Raw genomic sequence first — 18,860 nt, forward strand, 5'->3', positions numbered from 1 at the left:
CAAAGAATATTAGCTGTATGTCTACATTCCTCAAATGCCACCCAAGCAAATCCTCTGCTCTGTGAAATGAAGACATTGGGATTGAGGCTCTTGGAAGGGAGAAGAACACGTCCACAAATGGATATGAAGACCATGATGGTGGGAAGACATGAGCAATTTTTCTCAAGCTGGATTGGTTCTGGCCTGAAAGATGAAGTAGGCATTTCCTTCCTTGAAAAAGCAAGCCAGCCCAACAGGGATTAGAAGCAGGGCCCATAATTTCCCACAAACTGTCATGCTGTGCCTCAAACATCTCCAAGAATGGTGTCTGCAGAACATCAGTGCCTCAGAGCTTCTTCCTGTACAGAGTTGTGCTTAAATACCCTGATTTCTAGAGCCACGTAACCCATCTCAAAGGTGTCAAGAGAAAAAGCACTGAGCTCCCACACAAATCCCACACAAGTCCCTGGGAACAAGCATGACGGCTGACCTTCAAGCTGCCTGGGGGCTGACTCCCTTGTGGAGACGGGGGACCCTCGATGCAAGTGACTTCCGAAAGCTGCCCCATGGGCCGTCTGGTGGTCCTCGTATGTGAGAGGGCTATGGCGAGGCTTCCCTGGCTCAGGAATAATCATGGGGGCTCCCCTTGTGATGGAGCCACCAGAGTTTGTCACTGGGCTGGGCCTGCTTTTCAAATTTTCCTCGTAAGCTCTTTCCAGCGTCCTTGGGTCCTGCATAGCCTCCATCGGAAGCATGGGATGAAAATTTCTGCCCGGGCTCCCGATAATAGACCGGACGTCGTGCTTTTTGGTATTTGTGGCAGTGTTTGTGTCATATTTCAGTGGGGTACCCTGGAGGTGAGAGACAGAAAGAAGGATCAATAAGTTGGCAGATAAAGGACAGGAGCATGCTAGGTCAAGGCTGAGGTGTAAAGTTTCGTTGGCTGGTTTATTTTAATTCACACTCCGAGAGTTTGTTGGGTTGGATCATCATCTAACAGGAACTTCCTTTGGACATGATAGTCCAGAAGTTTTCAGCTTCCGGGCTGCAGCATCTTCCATGTTCAAGCCCAACTGAGAAAGTTCAGCTTTGCTTTGGCAACAGACTGTGGCCTGGAATGAGCGGGCAAGGCAGACCCCCAAGATGCCTTCAAACCACAGCTGGGCTTTGTCGTCAGGTTCCATACAGTGACAAACCACAATTATCATTTGTTCTGCTCCCAAAACAAACTAAACCCAACCTCGCCAATCGACTACAACGCCTCTCGCACGCCAGCATTCAAACTCGAGCTTGCATTCTAAATTAGGGTTCGTGCAAACCACGGGTTGCAGTCTAGAAGTGGAAGGTGGACCCAACCAGTGGGAGGTTAGGAATTTAAACTACAACCAATATTTATCCTGCAGTGAGAAAATCAGAGATGGAGAAGGATGCTGTCATCCAGCCTTGGCAACTTTTCTTTTCTTTTGAGAAAACCTGGGTAAGCTTTGAAGAAAACTGCAAAAATTCCAAGGGGGGAAAATCACTTTGTCTCTATAGACCAGTGTTTCTCAACCTTAGCAACTCTAAGATGTGTGGACTTCAACTCCCAGAATTCCCCAGCCAGCCATGCTGGCTGGGGAATTCTGGGAATTGAAGTCCTCACATCTTAGAGTTGCCAAGGTTGAGAAATACTGCTATAGACAATTCAATTTAGATGAGCTAATGTATGTTAGAGAGATGCTCTTGAGAAGACATATTCCGTTTCATCTAACACCAATCCCAGCATGAAAGCAGGGGGCACCAAGGCTCTCCTTGAATTTGGTGATCTGTTACCGCAGGGCCTGGGAACATATGGTATCCCTGTGATAGCCCCCATCCTGCTTCTATGGAGACCACCCCAAAAATTTACCAGCCTAGAGAGAGAGAGAGGACATGGTCCAAGCCCTGATTCAACATGTTGTAAATCTGGAACTACTAGGAGACCATGTGCTTGCAAACAGACGCAGAGGTTCAAGCTGGAGAAAGCAGAGGAGAGGCCTGGATTCAAATCCATCTAAGGCAAAGATCACATCTGGCAGTTTTGGAACAAGCCGGTGCCCTGGGTTGTGTGTAATGCCAAGCCATAATTTGGCACCGTGTAAATGCACTCGGGCAGGCCTCCAAGGAGAGGTTAGAAACATCTGTTTGCTCTACATGAGTGCAGTTCATCATTAAATCTCATGGGGGTCAAGCTGGGGTTAATTTAAATGAAGGGCAGCCAACCCAAGGCCCAAAGGAATGCACCAACCCCAACTGTGCTGGGGAATTTGGGCACCAGATTGCCAAGAAACGGCAAAGTAACTTCCAACTCTTTTCTTTTTTAGTTAAAAAAAAAAAAAAAAAGGAGAACACTTATCAATACATTTTTGTTTAGCTTAATGCACCCCGACACCCAATCACATTCCCTATCTTTTTATCCAGGGGGGAATTTCAAATAGGCTGCTCTATGACCACAATAAAGATTTGATTTGATTTATTTCAAGGGTTACAAGCCCCGTGAGATACCTGGGTAATCGAGCCTTCCTTAACGGGCCGGGCCATCAGAGAAATATCAGGCGTGTGCCGTAGATCCTCCTTGGGAATTTCATGGATTGATCTCCCGGCTTCTTTCACGGTGGTGACCAGCCCTTCGTGAACCGCTTTCAACTTCAATGGGGTGAGGTTCTCATGGCTCCTGACCTTGTAGGCTTCTGGCAACTCCCTTGGAGGTGTGTTCTCCCTCTTCAGCTGCTTGGCTTCCCTTCGGGGATAGTCCTCTGGAACTTCCACGTAGGATCTAGGAATTCCTAAAAGAAAACAATATGGAGAGGTCCCATCAATGCTTCTTCTCCTTCCTTCAGGATAAAAAAAAGAGACATCTTTCCACTTCGTTTCTTCCTTGACCTAGCAGAATCAAACCAAGCTAAGCCTAGGCAGAAAATGGACACCGAGAAAGCTCTCCTGCCTTTCTAGCATGATTACCTTGCGTGATGGAGCCCCGGATGTGATGTGGTTCTTTTAAGTTGAGTGGACTGTGTCTGTCCGGAGGGATGGCTCGGCCCATTAAACCTAAAATGAGTCCCCACCAAGAAAAAAAAAAAAGCAATGAAATTTCCAGGCATGTAGATCTTTATTCCCCACTCCAAAATGGAATGATTTGAGGCTTTGAATACCCTGAAAAATGGATGATAGAAAAGGACATGTTTTTTTTAAAAACACTTTCGGTGCACCGAGATCTCCAGCATCTGTTACCCCAAACAACGGTACGTAGATGAAACTTCTTTAAAAATCCTCACAGTGCCCTGTCTTTTCTATTATAAGGTTCACCACTCCCCACAGAAAGAAAAACAGCTTTTGGGCCTGTTTTACCTTTTCAGTGAACTAAGGTACAGAAAGGTACAGCCTTTCATTATTGAACTGAATTGCAAAATTGCTTCAGTGGTGCTTACGATTACATGTCGTTCTTAGCACATGAAGGCACCATAAACCGAATCTAGAAGAGCTGCACGCAGGCACCTAATCGTTTGATGGCAAAGGAGTCTGAGATCCTTCTTCCCCAAGGTGTATTCTTACGTACAAGGGAGCACGTGTGCGTACTGCAACCATGTGAGCTGATTGGGTGAGTTTTAGGCCTTCCAAAGCCATCTTTCCTTCCCATGACCAGAAGCTGGTAAGAACAGGGCACTGGGAACTTTCTGTGAAGGCCCCTCCTGGTTCGTTCTATGAGAGGAATCTAAACAGCGATGGCAGCTTCATCCTGTCCAGGAAATCCAAGCATCCTGTGACCCACTTTTTAACACTGACCCTATGCCTTGAGACTCCAGTTTGCACTTTGCTCCTACAGCAAACATACAGAAACGGAGAACGATCTGGAAAGTTTTTGGCCGGCCAAAGAAAAAATATACACAGCACAGCTTGCCAACGTTCAAGCCTGGCTTTGCCCAAGCTGGAAAAGCTGCTAATAGCCCAACACTTACAAGAATCTGGAGATCTACAGTCATCTGCTATAAGGGAGGTTCTACTCACTGATACGAATATCAGTTGAAAGGTGTCCAGTATATTACCGATCCAGATGTGGGAGGTATTATTTTTATCTGCTTTCCCAACACATACCTAGAAGGACTTGACCACCAGCAGAAGAAGGGGATTCCAATTCAGTGTTTTATTTATTTGGGAAATTTAAATGGCCACCCATTTTAAGGAAATGACTGTGCAGCTAACAATACAACCATAATCCTTATTATAGTTGAGAAGAACTATAGATCTACCTTCCAGACACATTGGGACTTCAAATCACAGAATTCTTAGCCAGGAAGAGGAATTCTGGGAACGTCAGCCCCAACACATCTTTCTTGGAAGGTCCATCATTGGAAATACAACTCTGAATTGTTTGGTAGTAACTGCCAACTTGGCTAGTTCACTCGGTATCACAAAGACAAGATCACCCTCACCATCAGCACCTCCAGATCTGGGCTGTAATAATCTGGATGACTTCTAGATGACATCAAAGTGTTACAGAACCTCTAACTTACCACCATCTGGTGGCTGTATGGATTTTTACCATCCAGACTCGGTAGCTTCCTCATAAGAAAGAATGACAGAAGGCAGACATGAATTTCCTTCTAACTAGAAAGAAATTTTTCCAGGGAAATCTCTACGTTCTCCCTCTTTCTATCCAGTAGAGGCAAAGATCTAAGAAAGCCCAAGCAATTAAATATTTTTATCAATATATGACTGCTTCCAAGGTGTTTGCTAAATCCCACCTTCTATATTAGCAGAGGAAAGTTCTCGTCCAGGTAACACCCTGGAGGTCCTTCCTTCCATCATGTCATACGTTCTCTTGGTGCCGGTCATCTCCTGTGTCCCTCCTGCGCTCCTGCTGTTCTCTTTAGGGCCCTGGGTAGCAACAGCACCTGGAAGAGGAAAAGACAAGGAAGAAGAGGAAATGCATCAAGGTGAAATGGAAGTCCTACAAGGCACTCAAGCTCTTCTCAACATACTTCCTTAAGGTTGTAACCCACCCTAACTCATCAAGGAGGAGCCAAAATATGTTTTTTTCCCCAATTGGCCATTTCTAATTTGATGGTCTCATGACTCGACTTCCTCCAACTTCTTCCACCACTCAGTCATGATCAGGGAAGGTTTGATAAAGGAGTACCTTCAAGGTCCCCTGCCTTTGGCTTGGTCTCCAGGACCTCCTGCCCTGAAATCTAATGGCCTCACTTATTTTTTTGGCTTCTTTTAGGAATTAGGAATCAAACTGATTGGTTGATGGTGAGAAATACGCCTTTCTATTCTTATTTTGAATCAACAGATGGTTCAAAACATCCTCCACATTTGTAAAAGTGGAAAGATGGACTTGAGGGAAAAAAAAACAAGACAAGCAAAGAAAACCTTTTCCTCTACTAAGGGAAAGGACTAGAAATTGACTCCATTTCATCTATGATTCCTCAATCAGCTGCATCTCCTGCCCCAACTTGAAGTGAATTTCCATCTTTTATCTCTGGGCAAGCTCTGAACTCTTCGCTTCCTGACCTTGGGGCCGGTTCATGCAACTGTTTTCATTTACCGAGGCTGAGATTTGGCACCAAGTCATCATTTTTTGTCTTTTGTAATCTGAAGAGATGAATGGCGGCAACGCAATCAAACCTTGAAAAGCGTTTGGAAAATTTCTCCTGGGCCGTTTTTTAGCGTTCATTAGGACTTGAACGCACAGCAAGAAACTGCAAACTTATTCTATTGTTCCCAAAAGCAGGAAAGATGTAAGCAGGAACTGAAGATCTTGAATCCAGATGATGGCTGGTCATATGAAACTTCCACAACTCTCCATCTTTATCTGCTACTCTGCTCTCCATCATAAAACAAAACCCTTAGGGACAGTCTGATGGTTTCCACCCTGCCTGTCCTTGAAGATCAAGAAGAAGGGCCCTTTCTGGTCCTTCCCCATATCAGAAGTCCTCTTCTGGGACCACTATGTAGTGGTGCTCCACATCCCTCAAACAGAACTCCCCAGAGATTAAATTAGCCCCAATCTCCCAAGTTTCAGAAAAGCTATAAAGACTTGGCTTTTTCAGCATGTTTTCGACATGCAATATGCTGTTTTATGTTCAGACACAGGATGCAAAGACCTCACTCTCTGGAGAAGGCTCTGATGCTGGAAAAGGTGGAGAGAAAGAGAGGATGAGGACAATCAGCAGCAAGGTGGATGGACTCAATTACAGCGGTGATGAGGGCACCTTGGAAGATCTGAAGAACCATGTTGGGGATAGATCCTCCTGGAGAAAATCTATCTATGGGGTTGCTAAGAGCTGACGCTGATTTGATGGCACATAATTAGTCAATCAGTGCAAAGACCCGGCTCTCTGCAGAAGCCTCTAATGCTGGGAAAGGAAGAAGGAAAGAGAAGAAGAGGACAACTAGCGGCAAGGGGGATGGACTCAGAGTAGCAACAAGTACATCATTGGAATCCTTGAAGGACCAGGTTGGGGACAGACCCTCCTGGAGAAAAAGCTATCTACGTCGTTGCTAAGAGTCAACACTGACTTGATGGCACATAATCAATCCATGCTGTTTTACGATTTGTCACCAACAGTGCCTGGGGTGTTTTGGACGATGCACATTTTTATATATCTGTTTTCTAATCTGATTACTGTGCCGGGGAGGCACGCAGTTCAGAGTTTATTATGACTGAAGTGGCATATATGCCCAGTATATAAAACAATTATGAAATAAACTCTCCTGTGGCTGCCCATTTGTCCATTCAGTTTTGTTTTCCTCCAGCAACCAGTCGAGGGAATTCCGGGGGACACAAAAGCTGTATTCTTCTTCCCTTGCCTGCCCTCGTTTTCAAATCACCCAGCCCGTATGCAGCAAGGAGCCAAAAGTTTTGAGACGCAGGATGTGTGTGCGCACCAGAAAGTTACCGCTGCATCCTGTCATCAAGGAACATCTGCTCCAAAGTGTTTCTAGCGCAAGAAGAGGAGATGCCCACCCCCCACCCCCTGCCAACTCCGGTTCAATCATGGCAAAGAGGTACGAAAAGAGAAAGAAAAAGCTTCTGTAAACACTTCCCTTCTTCGCAGACGAGTCATTAGCAGTAAGAATAACCAATCTTGTACAATTCAGCTCGGAGACGCTGCAAAATTTTGCCTCATTAGAGACCTTTTATTGGAAAGTATCATCATGGCATCCATGCACCAGCAGGGTGGTGTTCCCCGCTCCGCCAGCCCCCCCCCCCATCTCCTCCTTCCTGCCCATCTGAGCACATAGCCACAGATGTCTTTATTTCCAAATCTTTCCTTTCTGGATCTGACAGTTCCTTTCCTAGAGCCGCAGCTAAGAGAATCTGAAAGCCCTACCTCATTTTGGAAAAATGGGATTTTTCTTCCTTGGCACAGCAGATGTCCACGTGGCTACTTCAGGTCAACAAACCCCAGCCCTCCCTGGGAAAAAAGCCCTAAAGGGTCCTCTGGTTTGTTTGGGTTATTTTTTGTGATCTCCCTCGACATCTGGGCTGACTCTGCCAAGGGTCTCCTGGACATCTCTTGGCTGAACCTCCTCGTTCAACACTTGTTCTCTGGGGCAACAGTTAAACAGGAGTGTAAGAGGAGGAAGATTTATCTGTCTTGTCTGATCCCTGAGGACTTTACTCCGAGAGAGAGCTGGACAGGCAGCTTCTGTTGTGTCTAAGGCAGGCTTGGAGATCTGGCTGAAAAACCCCAGGGGTAGCCTGTGAATTTTCAGCTCTGTTCCATCTCCATAAAGGAAACAGCTCTTACAAAGTCAACCAGCGTTAGTCTGACACGCAGGCAGGTCTCCACCAGTTCAGAAAGCAAGGGGGTGTGCTCTCCTTGCCAGCACAACTCTTGCTCAACGTATACCTCTCGAGCAAAACTCATTTATGTATCTCCCATCTTTCATTCAGGAACTCACGATGGCGTACATGCCCTATTTCTATCGTTCCTTGCAATAACAATCTTGAGAGGCAGGTGAGGCTGAGGAGACAGACAGGGACAGGCCCAAAGTCACCCAGCAAGCTTCCATAACTGAGGATGAACTAGAACCTGATTCCCCTTCTTCTAGTCCAACCCCTTCACCATTACACCACCCCAGCTCTCTGACTGTTTAGAAGCACCCTACCGACAACACTCAGAACGGAGTGGAGCCAGAGAGGACCATGTTTCAACACCTCTTTTTTAGAGCACAAGCTGTGGGCTGAGACCTCTTGTGCTTGGCTTAAACATTCAGGATCCATAAACACACCAAGGTGGCTGCTTTGCTAGCATGCCCCACAAACGTCTTTCGGAGTCCTTGGAGAGAACTTAGGAGATGCCGTGAAAAAAGACGAAGATGAAGCTTCACGGTCAGAGGTCTTTAGCAATCTTCTTATCTAGCTCAGCTTACATCTGAAAGTTGCCCTTTGTCTGAAAAACAGCCGTTATGGGACTGCCTTTCTAATGGCCTGGCTTTGGCCCTGTGGTAAAGATAAGCTGCAACAGACGGAAAAAATGCTAATCTGGAGAAACAGCGTCCTTCCAAAGGGACACTCAACCCACAGGAGCAATGATTTGCAAGAGTGCAAAAGAGCATCTGAGGGCACCGCAGATCAAGATCTAGCACTCTTTCACCCCTCGGCTGTACTCAAGACCCAAATGACGCAGTCTGATAAAACAGATATGCACAAAATCAACTCTGCAAAGTTGCAGCTAATCCTGATGTGTCATGGGGGCAGAGAAGACACCCACACTAAATTTAAACTCTGATTTGCCTAGTCTGTAAACCAGCCTTCCTTTGCAGACCTCCAGTTCACATCAGAGGGCCAGAAGTACGGAGGGAAAATTTTACTCTGTTGGCCAAGTCTTCCGGTAAGCTGAAGGACGGGGGAGTCTCTTGATTTAAGTCCCTTTGGGAAATCAGTCTATGGTGATGGGAGCTGTGTTCCAAATATCTGAAGGGCTCTAGGTTGAGGAAGACTGGATTAAACCATGTTCTGTTTTTAAAAAGTATTAAGAACCATGCCTTGATCATGACTTGTTTAAACAAACCATACACTATCCGGTTTGTTCTAGACAGATGTAACAATAAATCACAGTGAATGTAATCCTAGATGCAGATGCTTCTCACTTCTTCCTTTAGGGTGGGTTAGAAGAGAGGGGTGAGTTGAGAGGAGCTCATAAACGCTGCTCAAACAGACTCGGTCCCACACTGCCAAGCAATGACTCAGCAGGCATCTGAAGGACTTCTCCATCACTCCAAAACCTTGCATTGCCTCCCCCTTGTTTTAATCCAAGGCACGGACCCACTGATATTCCCTTGGGAGATTCCCCACCCACGTGGCACCAGGCAGTGGGATTCCCGTCAAAGTGAGCTTCGACTCACCATCGTAGGTCAGGATGTGTCCTTTCTTCCCCTCATAAATGACATGTCCCTTGGGCAAGGCCTCCTCTCTTGCTTTCTCCGCTCTGCTGGGACTGTCTGCTCCAATTATTTTGGTAATGGTTCCTTTGTACAGCACTTCAGCCGGGGTGCCCTTGGAAAGAGACCAAGAGTCTTATTTAACAGTGTCACAAGCAATTAAGGCAGAAATGGCAAAGCAGGATTGCACACATGCGTATCGCAGGCCCAGGCAGAGGAGGGCCGTGTTCCAAGAAACAGACTGAACAGAGGAAAGCAATATCGAGCAAATACCAGCTCGGAACTCTGCTTCCCGTCACCTGCCACAGGCAGAAGATTACAGATTAATTATTGGAAGCACCAGTTTTGGGGTGGAAGTTATGTTTTCTTTAACATTAGGAGGAGACAAGAGGAGCAGAAGAGGCAACTATTGGATTCCACAGAGCTAGGAGCTAGTCAAGGACCCAGAGATGGAAACCTTCTGTGAAGGAGAGGGTTAAGATGAGGTGAAGGCAGGTATATTCACACACCCATAGAAACACATCCTGCATCTCCCTTTCGACACCCTCTGTTCCCCTCCACCATCACTTTTTATTTCTCTCTACCAATGTTCCAGCTTGTACAAGACTCTTTTCCTTTACTTTGGCCCTTGTGGAATGAGACCTGGGGATTTCTGTGCTTTAAAACAGGCTTCTCCTTTGTTTGAAAAACCAGGTCAGGTATACTTCTCAGATGCCAAAACAAATATCTGGTTGCAGAAAAGAGTGTATGTTCTCCTGACTTAGACCACTGCATTACCCAATGTCAATCTTGGGTCACAAAATCCATTCTTCAAGAATCAGAGGTGGATTAATGACATTCTGATCTTTGGATTTGCTGGGAATCAGGTCTGGATTATTTTGCATGCCAAATACATGCCTTGCCACTGAGTAACATCTCGCTCCCCCCAAATGACTGGGTGGGGCCAGCAAACTTTAGATTCCATCCAGCTGCAGGACCAGACTTGACAAACACATGACAAGCCCTCTGTTTTGTGGCGCCCCTGCCAGAGATAAGGACTAATCTGTTTAAAGATAAGAGATCCAACATCTAAATGTTCATAAGCATGCTCAGTGCACTAACTACCCTGTCTTGAAGTTGACTCACAATCAGGGATATTGAAGAGGGTGTTGCTTTTTGCAATTCTTAGTGCATACTTTAGGGATGAAACTACAGCTGCAATCATGTAAAAAGCGAGATGACAGCTTACTTCTTGAAGTGGGATGTGGCAAGAGGCTGAAACGAGTAAAAACTGAGCAACACTTGCAGAAAAACTGGAGGTAAAAGTAGTGGCCCTTCGTTGGCTTCTGGCAACTGATGCCCTAGGTGAACTATGCCATTAATCCATTTATCACTCTAGAATTTAAATGTGTTCAAAGTAGGCTGAGATTATGTCTGTGGCCTACACACGTCCTGTAGCAACAGCCAAGCTGCAGAAGTTTCACCATCACATCCTACGATGGATCTCTTGAGGGCATTAGTTGGACTAGTGCTGCTGATAGGACTGCAGTGCTAAACGGGTAATTGCTTGGATGCAGTGCAAATGTTCTTACAAGGAACTGAGGTTCAGAGGGATGGCTGAAAGAACCCGATCCAGCCAGAGAGTAAGATATAGACAGTCCTTGTTTAATTATTGCCTTGTTTAGCGACCATTCGCAGTTACAACGGTGATGAAAAAGTAACTTTGCGACCAATCCTCGCATTTACGACCTTTGCAGGTCTGTAAAGCAAAGGAAAGCTGAAGTAAGATCATAAGCACAGTCACGGTTTCACTTACTTCGCTTAATGGCCGAGTGACTGCTCCCAATTGTGGTCACTAAATGAGGACGGCCTGTACAAATTCAGAGGTGAAGAGCAATACAATTCCAGAATCTCCAGATCCAACAGACTGGCTCTGAGTTCCTCCACAACATAAACAGAGACACCGCATTACAAACACGGCACTTTGAGATGTGCCTGAACCGAAGGGCTTGGCATTAGACACAAAACATAGAGCACTGGCTTTGGATGAGCTTCAGTGAACAAGCTCACAGGAGAACTGAAAAGAGAACAGCATCAGATGGCTCTAGGGAAGGATTTCTCTTAAACAGCTGTCTTCGGCAGCCTGGGCTTGCAAATGGGTATTGCTGCACCCAGCAGGCCAGAAACTGCCTTTAGGCCATGTGGGGTGCGTGCTCTTTGCGAGAGAGACCTTTGGCAGTTGCAGTTCAAAAGCCCCCATGCACTGGATGCAAATCGCAGCTAGATCACCATGGGTGGTAACAGTACATGCATAGATTTTAGGCAAGTCTATACTCAGAAAAGTATGCAAATAAAAGCTTGATTTAATGAACCATTCCGAGGGAGGGGGCATGCATTCTTCCCAACTGCCCACGTCCCCTCCCTAAAACCACTGGCCCTGATTTTTGTCTCTTGTCACGATGCCAGGACTTAAATGGATGCAAATGATGTAATTTGGGCCATGGCGTCACGATGCAAAATGTTGCAAATTGATACAAATGCGGGAATTCGCATTATGATGCAAATGATGTGATTTAATGCAAAGGATGTATTATGCATCCTGACACAAATGACGTAAACCACCATGAATGAGATCAAATCCCAGGGGGGAAGGGTTGACTTTTTGAAGCGACTTGCCTGGATTATTTTGGATGCAACTATTTTGCATGCAACAGACTGGTTTGCTATTTCGCAGGGATGTCTAAATAGCTCAAGATAATTTCTGAATGCTGTCTTAAGGCCGGAAACCAGCCATCCTATCTGATGCTACCTAAACTGGCAATTGGGGAAGTGACGCTTTGCGTTAATTAAAGATTCTGGGATGGTATATTGGATACCTCCCATATTTCTTCAGGGAGGGCAGAGAAATGTGGCAGAGTTCTGTCCCTTCTGCTAGATTAACTCTTCAATCTTTGGGAACTTATTTACGAATTTCTTAAATTTATATAGCTAGCTGCCTGTCTCATGTATGTGGCTCTGGGTGGCGCACACCATTCAAGCAAAACACTGAAACCAAAACCATTAAAACCATTCAGAACCATACATCGAAACGACTGCATCTGGAAACAGGATCCTGATAAACAGGGATGTATGTTTCCAAGTAAAATATTCAGAACACAGTGCGAGGATAAATGTCGTCAAGAAGCAGCAAACATTAGTATTCAGGTGGTAGCAAAGTATTTTCACTGCCACACTTGAGTGGATATTATTTTAAACTTTTTTTAAAAGCTTCTAGCTGCATAGATGGAAACATAAACTACCCTAACTAAGATGATTATTTCAGTAATGTAACGTAAGATCCCTCAGAACTATCTCATGGCAGCCCAACCCGACATTTATCCTTCCGAGAAAAGGAGCTGAGAAATCCAGTGTTCTCATATGTATCTTTAAAGATCTGAATGTCAGCCAGGGGAAAAAACCCAAAGGAAAATACGTTCTCTCTGCTCTGTTTCCAGAGAAAGCAATAACTCGACAGTACAAAGCTATCACCCATTTGGCAGACCTTCTGTCTCGAGAGCTGATTGATGGGAACCATGAATTCCTTGCTCTGCGTGTGTGTGTGTGTGTGTGTGCGCGCGCGCCAGTGGATGTGCACACCAAAGTAAAGTGTCTGGAAAGAGCTCCAGGAGACTCAAAGCACAGTTCACACTCCCCAAGGAAGAGAAACAGCTTGCGTTTCCACCCGCTGGTTGTCTCACGCGGAAATAAGACCACATTCTGAACATCAGTTTACTTCTCCTGGGCCATCCCTTGACTAAGACAATATGGCTGACTTCAAGAACAGTCAAAGATCTTTAGCAAGTATTAACTATCCCACCTCTTCTTCACCGTTTTGTGCACTGGCCAATCTTTAGCGACACCTTCTGGAACCTCAGGAGGAACATTAGGGTCCAGTGACAAGCACATTCACTGTTATTTGCACCACTCGATTTGCATCGCTTTAGAATACGAATAAATCTTTGCCAAGGATCAAAATGCCATGAGACAAGTTGTGTTTCCGGCAACCACTTCAGGGTCTGCAATTTTGCCAGATTATTGTGCTGCCAACGAGATAAATAAAAAAATCCTGTCCTTCCTAGGATGATGAATAGCAGAAGGGTCTATCATAACCTAGAGATAAAACACTATGTTCTAGAGGATTGGTGGCGAAAAATGTCTGAATGGATAAAACCAAGTTCTCAGGAAAGTCTCGCCCAACCCCAACCCAGAGGGGTTGACCTTGGCCACTAGTTATGAAAGTTGAAGGCCATCACATTGGAAAGGCATTAAGTTTGGAAGGATGGTTGAGGACAGCAGGGTGACCAGAATGACTTTCAACTAGGCGAGAAACGTTTTTGCTACTATGTTTCATGGTAAGTCTACAGCAAAGCATTCTGGGATATGTATGAAACTGACTGTCCTCTATCTTCTACTGCCTAGGAGACAACTGTTAAGAGTAATGGGTTTCAAACTTTGTAATTCAAGGATCCCTTCCCACACCTGAGTCTATCATACTCAACTTCCTTGGGCAACAACCTTTTCATGTGTACTGAGAGTGTACAAGTCTACATGGACAGGCAAGGAAGACTGTTTCACACCACAGGTTCTTCTCTTCACCAAGACACCTCTAATCCATTTCTGGTGCGCTCCTGGAAAAGCCCCACACTTACATGTGTGATGGAACCCCGATATGTGATGGTGGATTCTGAGGGTGGCCTCGTGCTAGGAATGCCTTTAATGATGCTTCCACCTGACAAGGCGGTACCTGCAGGATACAACAAGAAGAGCTGATAGTTTCAAAAATCATTTAGTTGTTATGAACAACCGGCCTATTCCAGGGCACTTGGAGAGTAAAGGTAGTATTTCAGAAGCCAAACAGATTTATGGGCCAATGACCTCAGCACTGTTTCTGTGGGTTGGAAAGCTGCTGCCAATGACTTCAACAAAAGGACTCTGCCATCACCTGTGACCTTCCTAAAACCAGAGATCCATGTAAATTATGAGTTCCACCATGAAAGGTTCTTGCCCATGAAATCTTTTGATGTTTCGGGAGGCCCAGTGAGGCTTATAAACACAGTGTAAGCCCAACTTCACAGTATTTTTTGTCTGAGGAGGCTAAAGAGTGCAGAAGGTGACCGGTGTAGCCCAGAACTTTGCACAGTGCCTTCCAAGATACCTGTACAATGCTTAGCTAGAGCTTATGTTAAAAGAGAATCTTCTAGAAAAACTTCTCTGCTTCTGCAGTTCAAGAGACTTACCTCGAAGAACAGAGCTCTCCTGTGAAGTCTGCACAACCAAGCTTTCAGATTGACCAGCTTGGCTTCTAGGAGAGAGCTGCTCCTGTTTCACTCCAGGAAATGGCACTGGAAAACAAGAGGGCACCACCTTTACTTTACTGTACGAGGAGCAGAGAAAATTACTTGGTTGATTAGCTGGTTTCAGCTTGGCTGCTGTCCAACCAGGTCCCTCCCCTTCTTTGGCCAGCTGTGGCTCTGATAACATCTTCACGGCCACCCACCATGTCAGAACAAAGATCGGCTTCTCTCTTACCCAACTTCTTGGGATCCATAGTCAAAGGCACAGTGATGGAACCAATGGAGACTTTCGCATGCTCTGAACTGAACGGACCATGGAGCTGTAGAGGCACCCCCTGAAAATCCCATCAAAGAGCTTGTTATGGGGGAACACAGCAACCAAAGCATTGTTGCAACCATACTTTGAGCCCATTTCCTTGTTCCTCTTGATCTACTGGAAGTGGGCCAGGCTCAGAAAGTTGGGTTATAGTCTTACCTGGGCGATACAGCCTGGGGTTCTTTCAAGAACAGAGGGATGCTTGTTGGAGATCAGAGGAGGAGGATTGGAGATGGCTGACAATCTTGGTGGGCCAGTCCGAGAATTGTCATGAGCATTTAAGGAGAGGGAATGACCTGCTGTATAGAGGGAGAGGGAGAGAGAGAGGGAGAGAGAGAGGGAGAGAGAGAGAGAGAGAGAGAGAGATTAAAGCAATACAAGAGCTATTTGAAATCAGTTTTTTCTAAGAAAGATCTGCCTACTTTGTTATGAGAAACTTGGATTTGTAACTTACACAGCCCCAAGTAACTCATGACTGTCTGCATCACTTGTGTCCCACTGAGCCAAAAATCTAAAGATCCACATGGGATTTCTTTTACAATCCTTATTCTGCTGTTCTCTGCTTCTGTCCTGGATTTGGAATTTGGCTACCCCATGGAGCAACCTTTCAACTCACCATCTCCAAGAACTACAATCTGTCCAAAGCCATTGGCATTGACAACCCTGGACATTTCAGACCACCAACCTAGGAGCAAAGAGCTGGACTCACCAGAGGGGTTATACTGAAATGCATGAGACTCAGTGTGCGGAGAGGTTCGGATCACATCTCTTGATGATCCTTGGTAGGGAAGGACTGGTGGCCAACAGGTTGTAATGGCAGATTCCCCACCCGGCTTCTGCCCATCCGGAAGCGGGGTGAAAAGCACCGGTTTTTCTACAAGGGGAAAGAAACAGCAAGACAACTGGACGTCAGAATGGCCAGTTTAGGAAGATTGTACAGTATATTTCATGAGTAAATCACTGGATGTGTGTGTGTGTGTGTGTGTGTAATGCACTTGAGGCAGTCTTGACTTCTGGAGACCATATGGATGAATCCATGAAGTTTTCTTGGCAACATTTTTGGAACTAGCTTCCTATTACCATCTTCTGAGGGCTGAGAGAGGGACCCAGCTGGCTTTGAGCCTAAGGTCTGCAACTCACCGTCTCCTGGCCTCTAGTTCAGCACTGCACCAAACTGGAGGTGCAGTACCCAGATTGAAATCCCAACTGGCTAATTCAGCTGAACTGCCCCCAAATCAACCTCGTTGGGTGAATGGGCCATCACAGATCTAACATCACAGATCTACCTAGCCGGGTAATGAAACGTTTGCAAGAAAAGAACCAAGCTCAGAGAACCCCAAGGCCTCCACAGATCTAACAGGCAGGCAGAACTTTTACGATGAGCTTGAAATGCATTGCTTTACACCTGAACCTTTGAGTTACATTTTGAAATTTTAACTGCAATGGAGCCTGCTGCCATTCTGTTTTGCAGCCTGTTGTTGTTTAAAGTGGGCTGTTGGAACAGTATTTGGCGTCAGAATGAAAGAGCCTAACTTTTTCAAAAGTTAATTGCAAGAGCCTCCATTACCCTTGTTTTTCAGACTGTTGGTGTTTCTGCGTGTCTTATTTTGGAGTTGCCCTTCATTGGTTTTCATAGTGAGAAGCCCTAATAATATTTCATATGTAAAGAAGGGTAAAAAAAACTTTCAGTCCTGAGCTCAGTTTCTTTAGCTTGGAGTCAGAGAAGGGGGCAGAAAATGGAAGCTTGAAAGATGCCCTCCAGGACCTTCCCCAAAGGAAGGACAGAATGCTTGTGTTACTTTTGTTCATGCGAATGCAGATTTACCGAGTGTCCCTAAGCTAAGAAAAGAAATCAAGTCCTCCCACAGGCAGCTAACATTAAGTCACAAGGCGGGGCTTCAAGTCCTTGGCTCATTTTGCCATGGCAAAGGACCAGAGCTCTGAGGACTTCAATGGGTGCTGCTCCATCAAGGAAGGTCTCTGGAGGAATCCAACAGCCCACATTTTCAAGAGAGTAGCTTTCCTGTTGTGCTTTCTATGGGCAGAAAGTGGCTGGCTGGCCCTCCCCCTTCCATGCTGGTGCTAGGACTCCCACTGCAGATGTGAGAAAGAGACGGCAATGAGAGAAGTCAAGAACATCTGCACCTTCCGGAGCAGCTCCTTCAGCTTTTGGAAGGCTGCCTTGTGCTTTGAAGAAAGGATTCTAAGTGACATCCATGCTTTCCTTTAGCTTTCATGATTTACAACCTGAACTGTGGTTTTGATGCAGTTTCCCAAGGACAGCACCAGAGCAGACAGGCTGGTCAACTGCATAGCTTAGAGGCGGACATCGGCAGGGGAGAGGTCTCTAGCTGATACTCATTTTTCTTGGTAATTCCCTGTCTGCCACGCTGTAGATGGGAGCAGGACCTCCATGTCTCTCCTGCAGAGATGGTTAAGGCCAGGCCCAGGCGGAGATGTGGAAATTATGGCCTTTCACAATGCCTTTACAACGGAGAGGTCTTGAATCAGGCGAGGTGGCAGTCCAAGCCTTGATCCAATGGAGAAGATACATTCATGAGGAAGTTCTTCTTAAAAGTGACCATGCTCGGATAAAGAGATTGACTTTGGGCTTATTAGAGAAAGGGCGAGCATTTCTTTAGTGCTTCTTTCAAAGAAAAGGAACAAACTGAACCATCTAAGGCCCTGCCCTGCCTCCATGCAAAAATCCTGGAAGAGTTATTTGGTATGATAAAAGACTTTATGGCCTTCCAAGAAGTTCATAGGCATCTGCAAAAGGCCAGTATACCAGAGAGGCTTTGGGGGTGGTCCAAAGCCAGAGTTCAAGTCTATGCTTTGCCTTGTGGGTGATGCCACGTGAATGCAGAACAATAGCTCCTTGGTGAGCACCCAAAATTGCCATATCGAAAAAGTCCAAATGTTGAGTCCAGCAGGTGAGTCTTCTCCACTGAATCACCATCTGAATCACAGAACTCTAAGTTGGTAGAATCCCCAAGAATCATCTAACCCACGGTTTCTCAACCTTGGCGACTTGAAGTTGTGTGGACTTCAACTCCCAGAATTCCCCAGCCATCATGCTGGCTGGGGAATTCTGGGAGTTGAAGTCCACACAACTTCAAGTCGCCAAGGTTGAGAAACCCTGATCCAACCCAACCCTCTGCAATATGCCAGAAAACCAATTAAACCATCCATGAGAGGTGGCTGTTCAGCTTCTTCTTAAAAGCCTCCAGAGATGGAAGGCATCCAGACTGAAAACACATAGTTAACCAGAGTCAAGTGGGTGGGTTGAGGAGGATTACAGCCACTGTGTTGGAAAGCTTGCACTGGCGCTACATTTGGTTTTATGGCTCTCACTACTTGACCCAACCGGGGTTATCTAATAGGAGACAAGAAAGATCTAGAGCAGATCCCATTCATGACATGAGGAAGCCAGCTACTTATCCATGGTCTACCATCCGTGGTGGGTCTCTAGGCCTCCCGGGTCAAATGAGAGACGCTCTTCATGTATCTAGAAAGCCCTTCAAGCCCCAACTGGGGAAGAAAATGCTTTGAAGTTTAAACCATGGCTGACTTTATTCTGGCTTTCCCCCTCCCTTACGATGTACATTAAAGATGAGTCATAACTCAAGCCCTTCTTGATAAAATAGCACTTATCCCCAGAAAGAAGGTTACTACTGTCATTTATCAAGGCCCTGGAATTGGAGCAAGGGAGATGTTGTTTATACGATTTGTCATCCAAATGAATATTCTTGGCTCGGCAGCCGTCCTCAAAAGGCCAAGTGAAAAGGGGGCAACTAAATCAATAGGAAATGCGCAGCTTGCACTGAAGCTGTATGGCCCGA

The 18,860-nt window shown here is 45.7% G+C and overlaps 1 protein-coding gene across 17 annotated transcripts in view; it reads right to left on the reverse strand.

Annotated features, from left to right (window-relative positions):
- Positions 1–18,860, reverse strand: part of NCOR2 (nuclear receptor corepressor 2) — a 154,381-nt gene that overhangs the window by 20,618 nt on the left and 114,903 nt on the right. For 14 of the 17 annotated variants that reach the window (XM_088135275.1, XM_088135283.1, XM_088135272.1 and 11 more), the window contains 10 exons: positions 15,728–15,892; positions 15,178–15,317; positions 14,938–15,037; positions 14,646–14,750; positions 14,058–14,152; positions 9,355–9,505; positions 4,740–4,889; positions 2,959–3,045; positions 2,503–2,783; positions 470–830 (listed from right to left, as the gene is read on the reverse strand). In XM_088135275.1, the coding sequence (XP_087991401.1) occupies positions 470–830; positions 2,503–2,783; positions 2,959–3,045; positions 4,740–4,889; positions 9,355–9,505; positions 14,058–14,152; positions 14,646–14,750; positions 14,938–15,037; positions 15,178–15,317; positions 15,728–15,892 (1,635 nt within the window). The remainder of the gene's footprint in view (positions 1–469; positions 831–2,502; positions 2,784–2,958; positions 3,046–4,739; positions 4,890–9,354; positions 9,506–14,057; positions 14,153–14,645; positions 14,751–14,937; positions 15,038–15,177; positions 15,318–15,727; positions 15,893–18,860) is intronic. The other 3 variants (XM_088135276.1, XM_088135282.1, XM_088135274.1) reach the window with 1 other exon arrangement.

This window comes from Python bivittatus, unplaced genomic scaffold (genome assembly GCF_059951505.1).
Source record: "Python bivittatus isolate LINGU-HERP-01145 unplaced genomic scaffold, Pbiv_v1 ctg000100_np1212, whole genome shotgun sequence".
Classification (NCBI taxonomy): Eukaryota; Metazoa; Chordata; class Lepidosauria; order Squamata; family Pythonidae; genus Python; species Python bivittatus.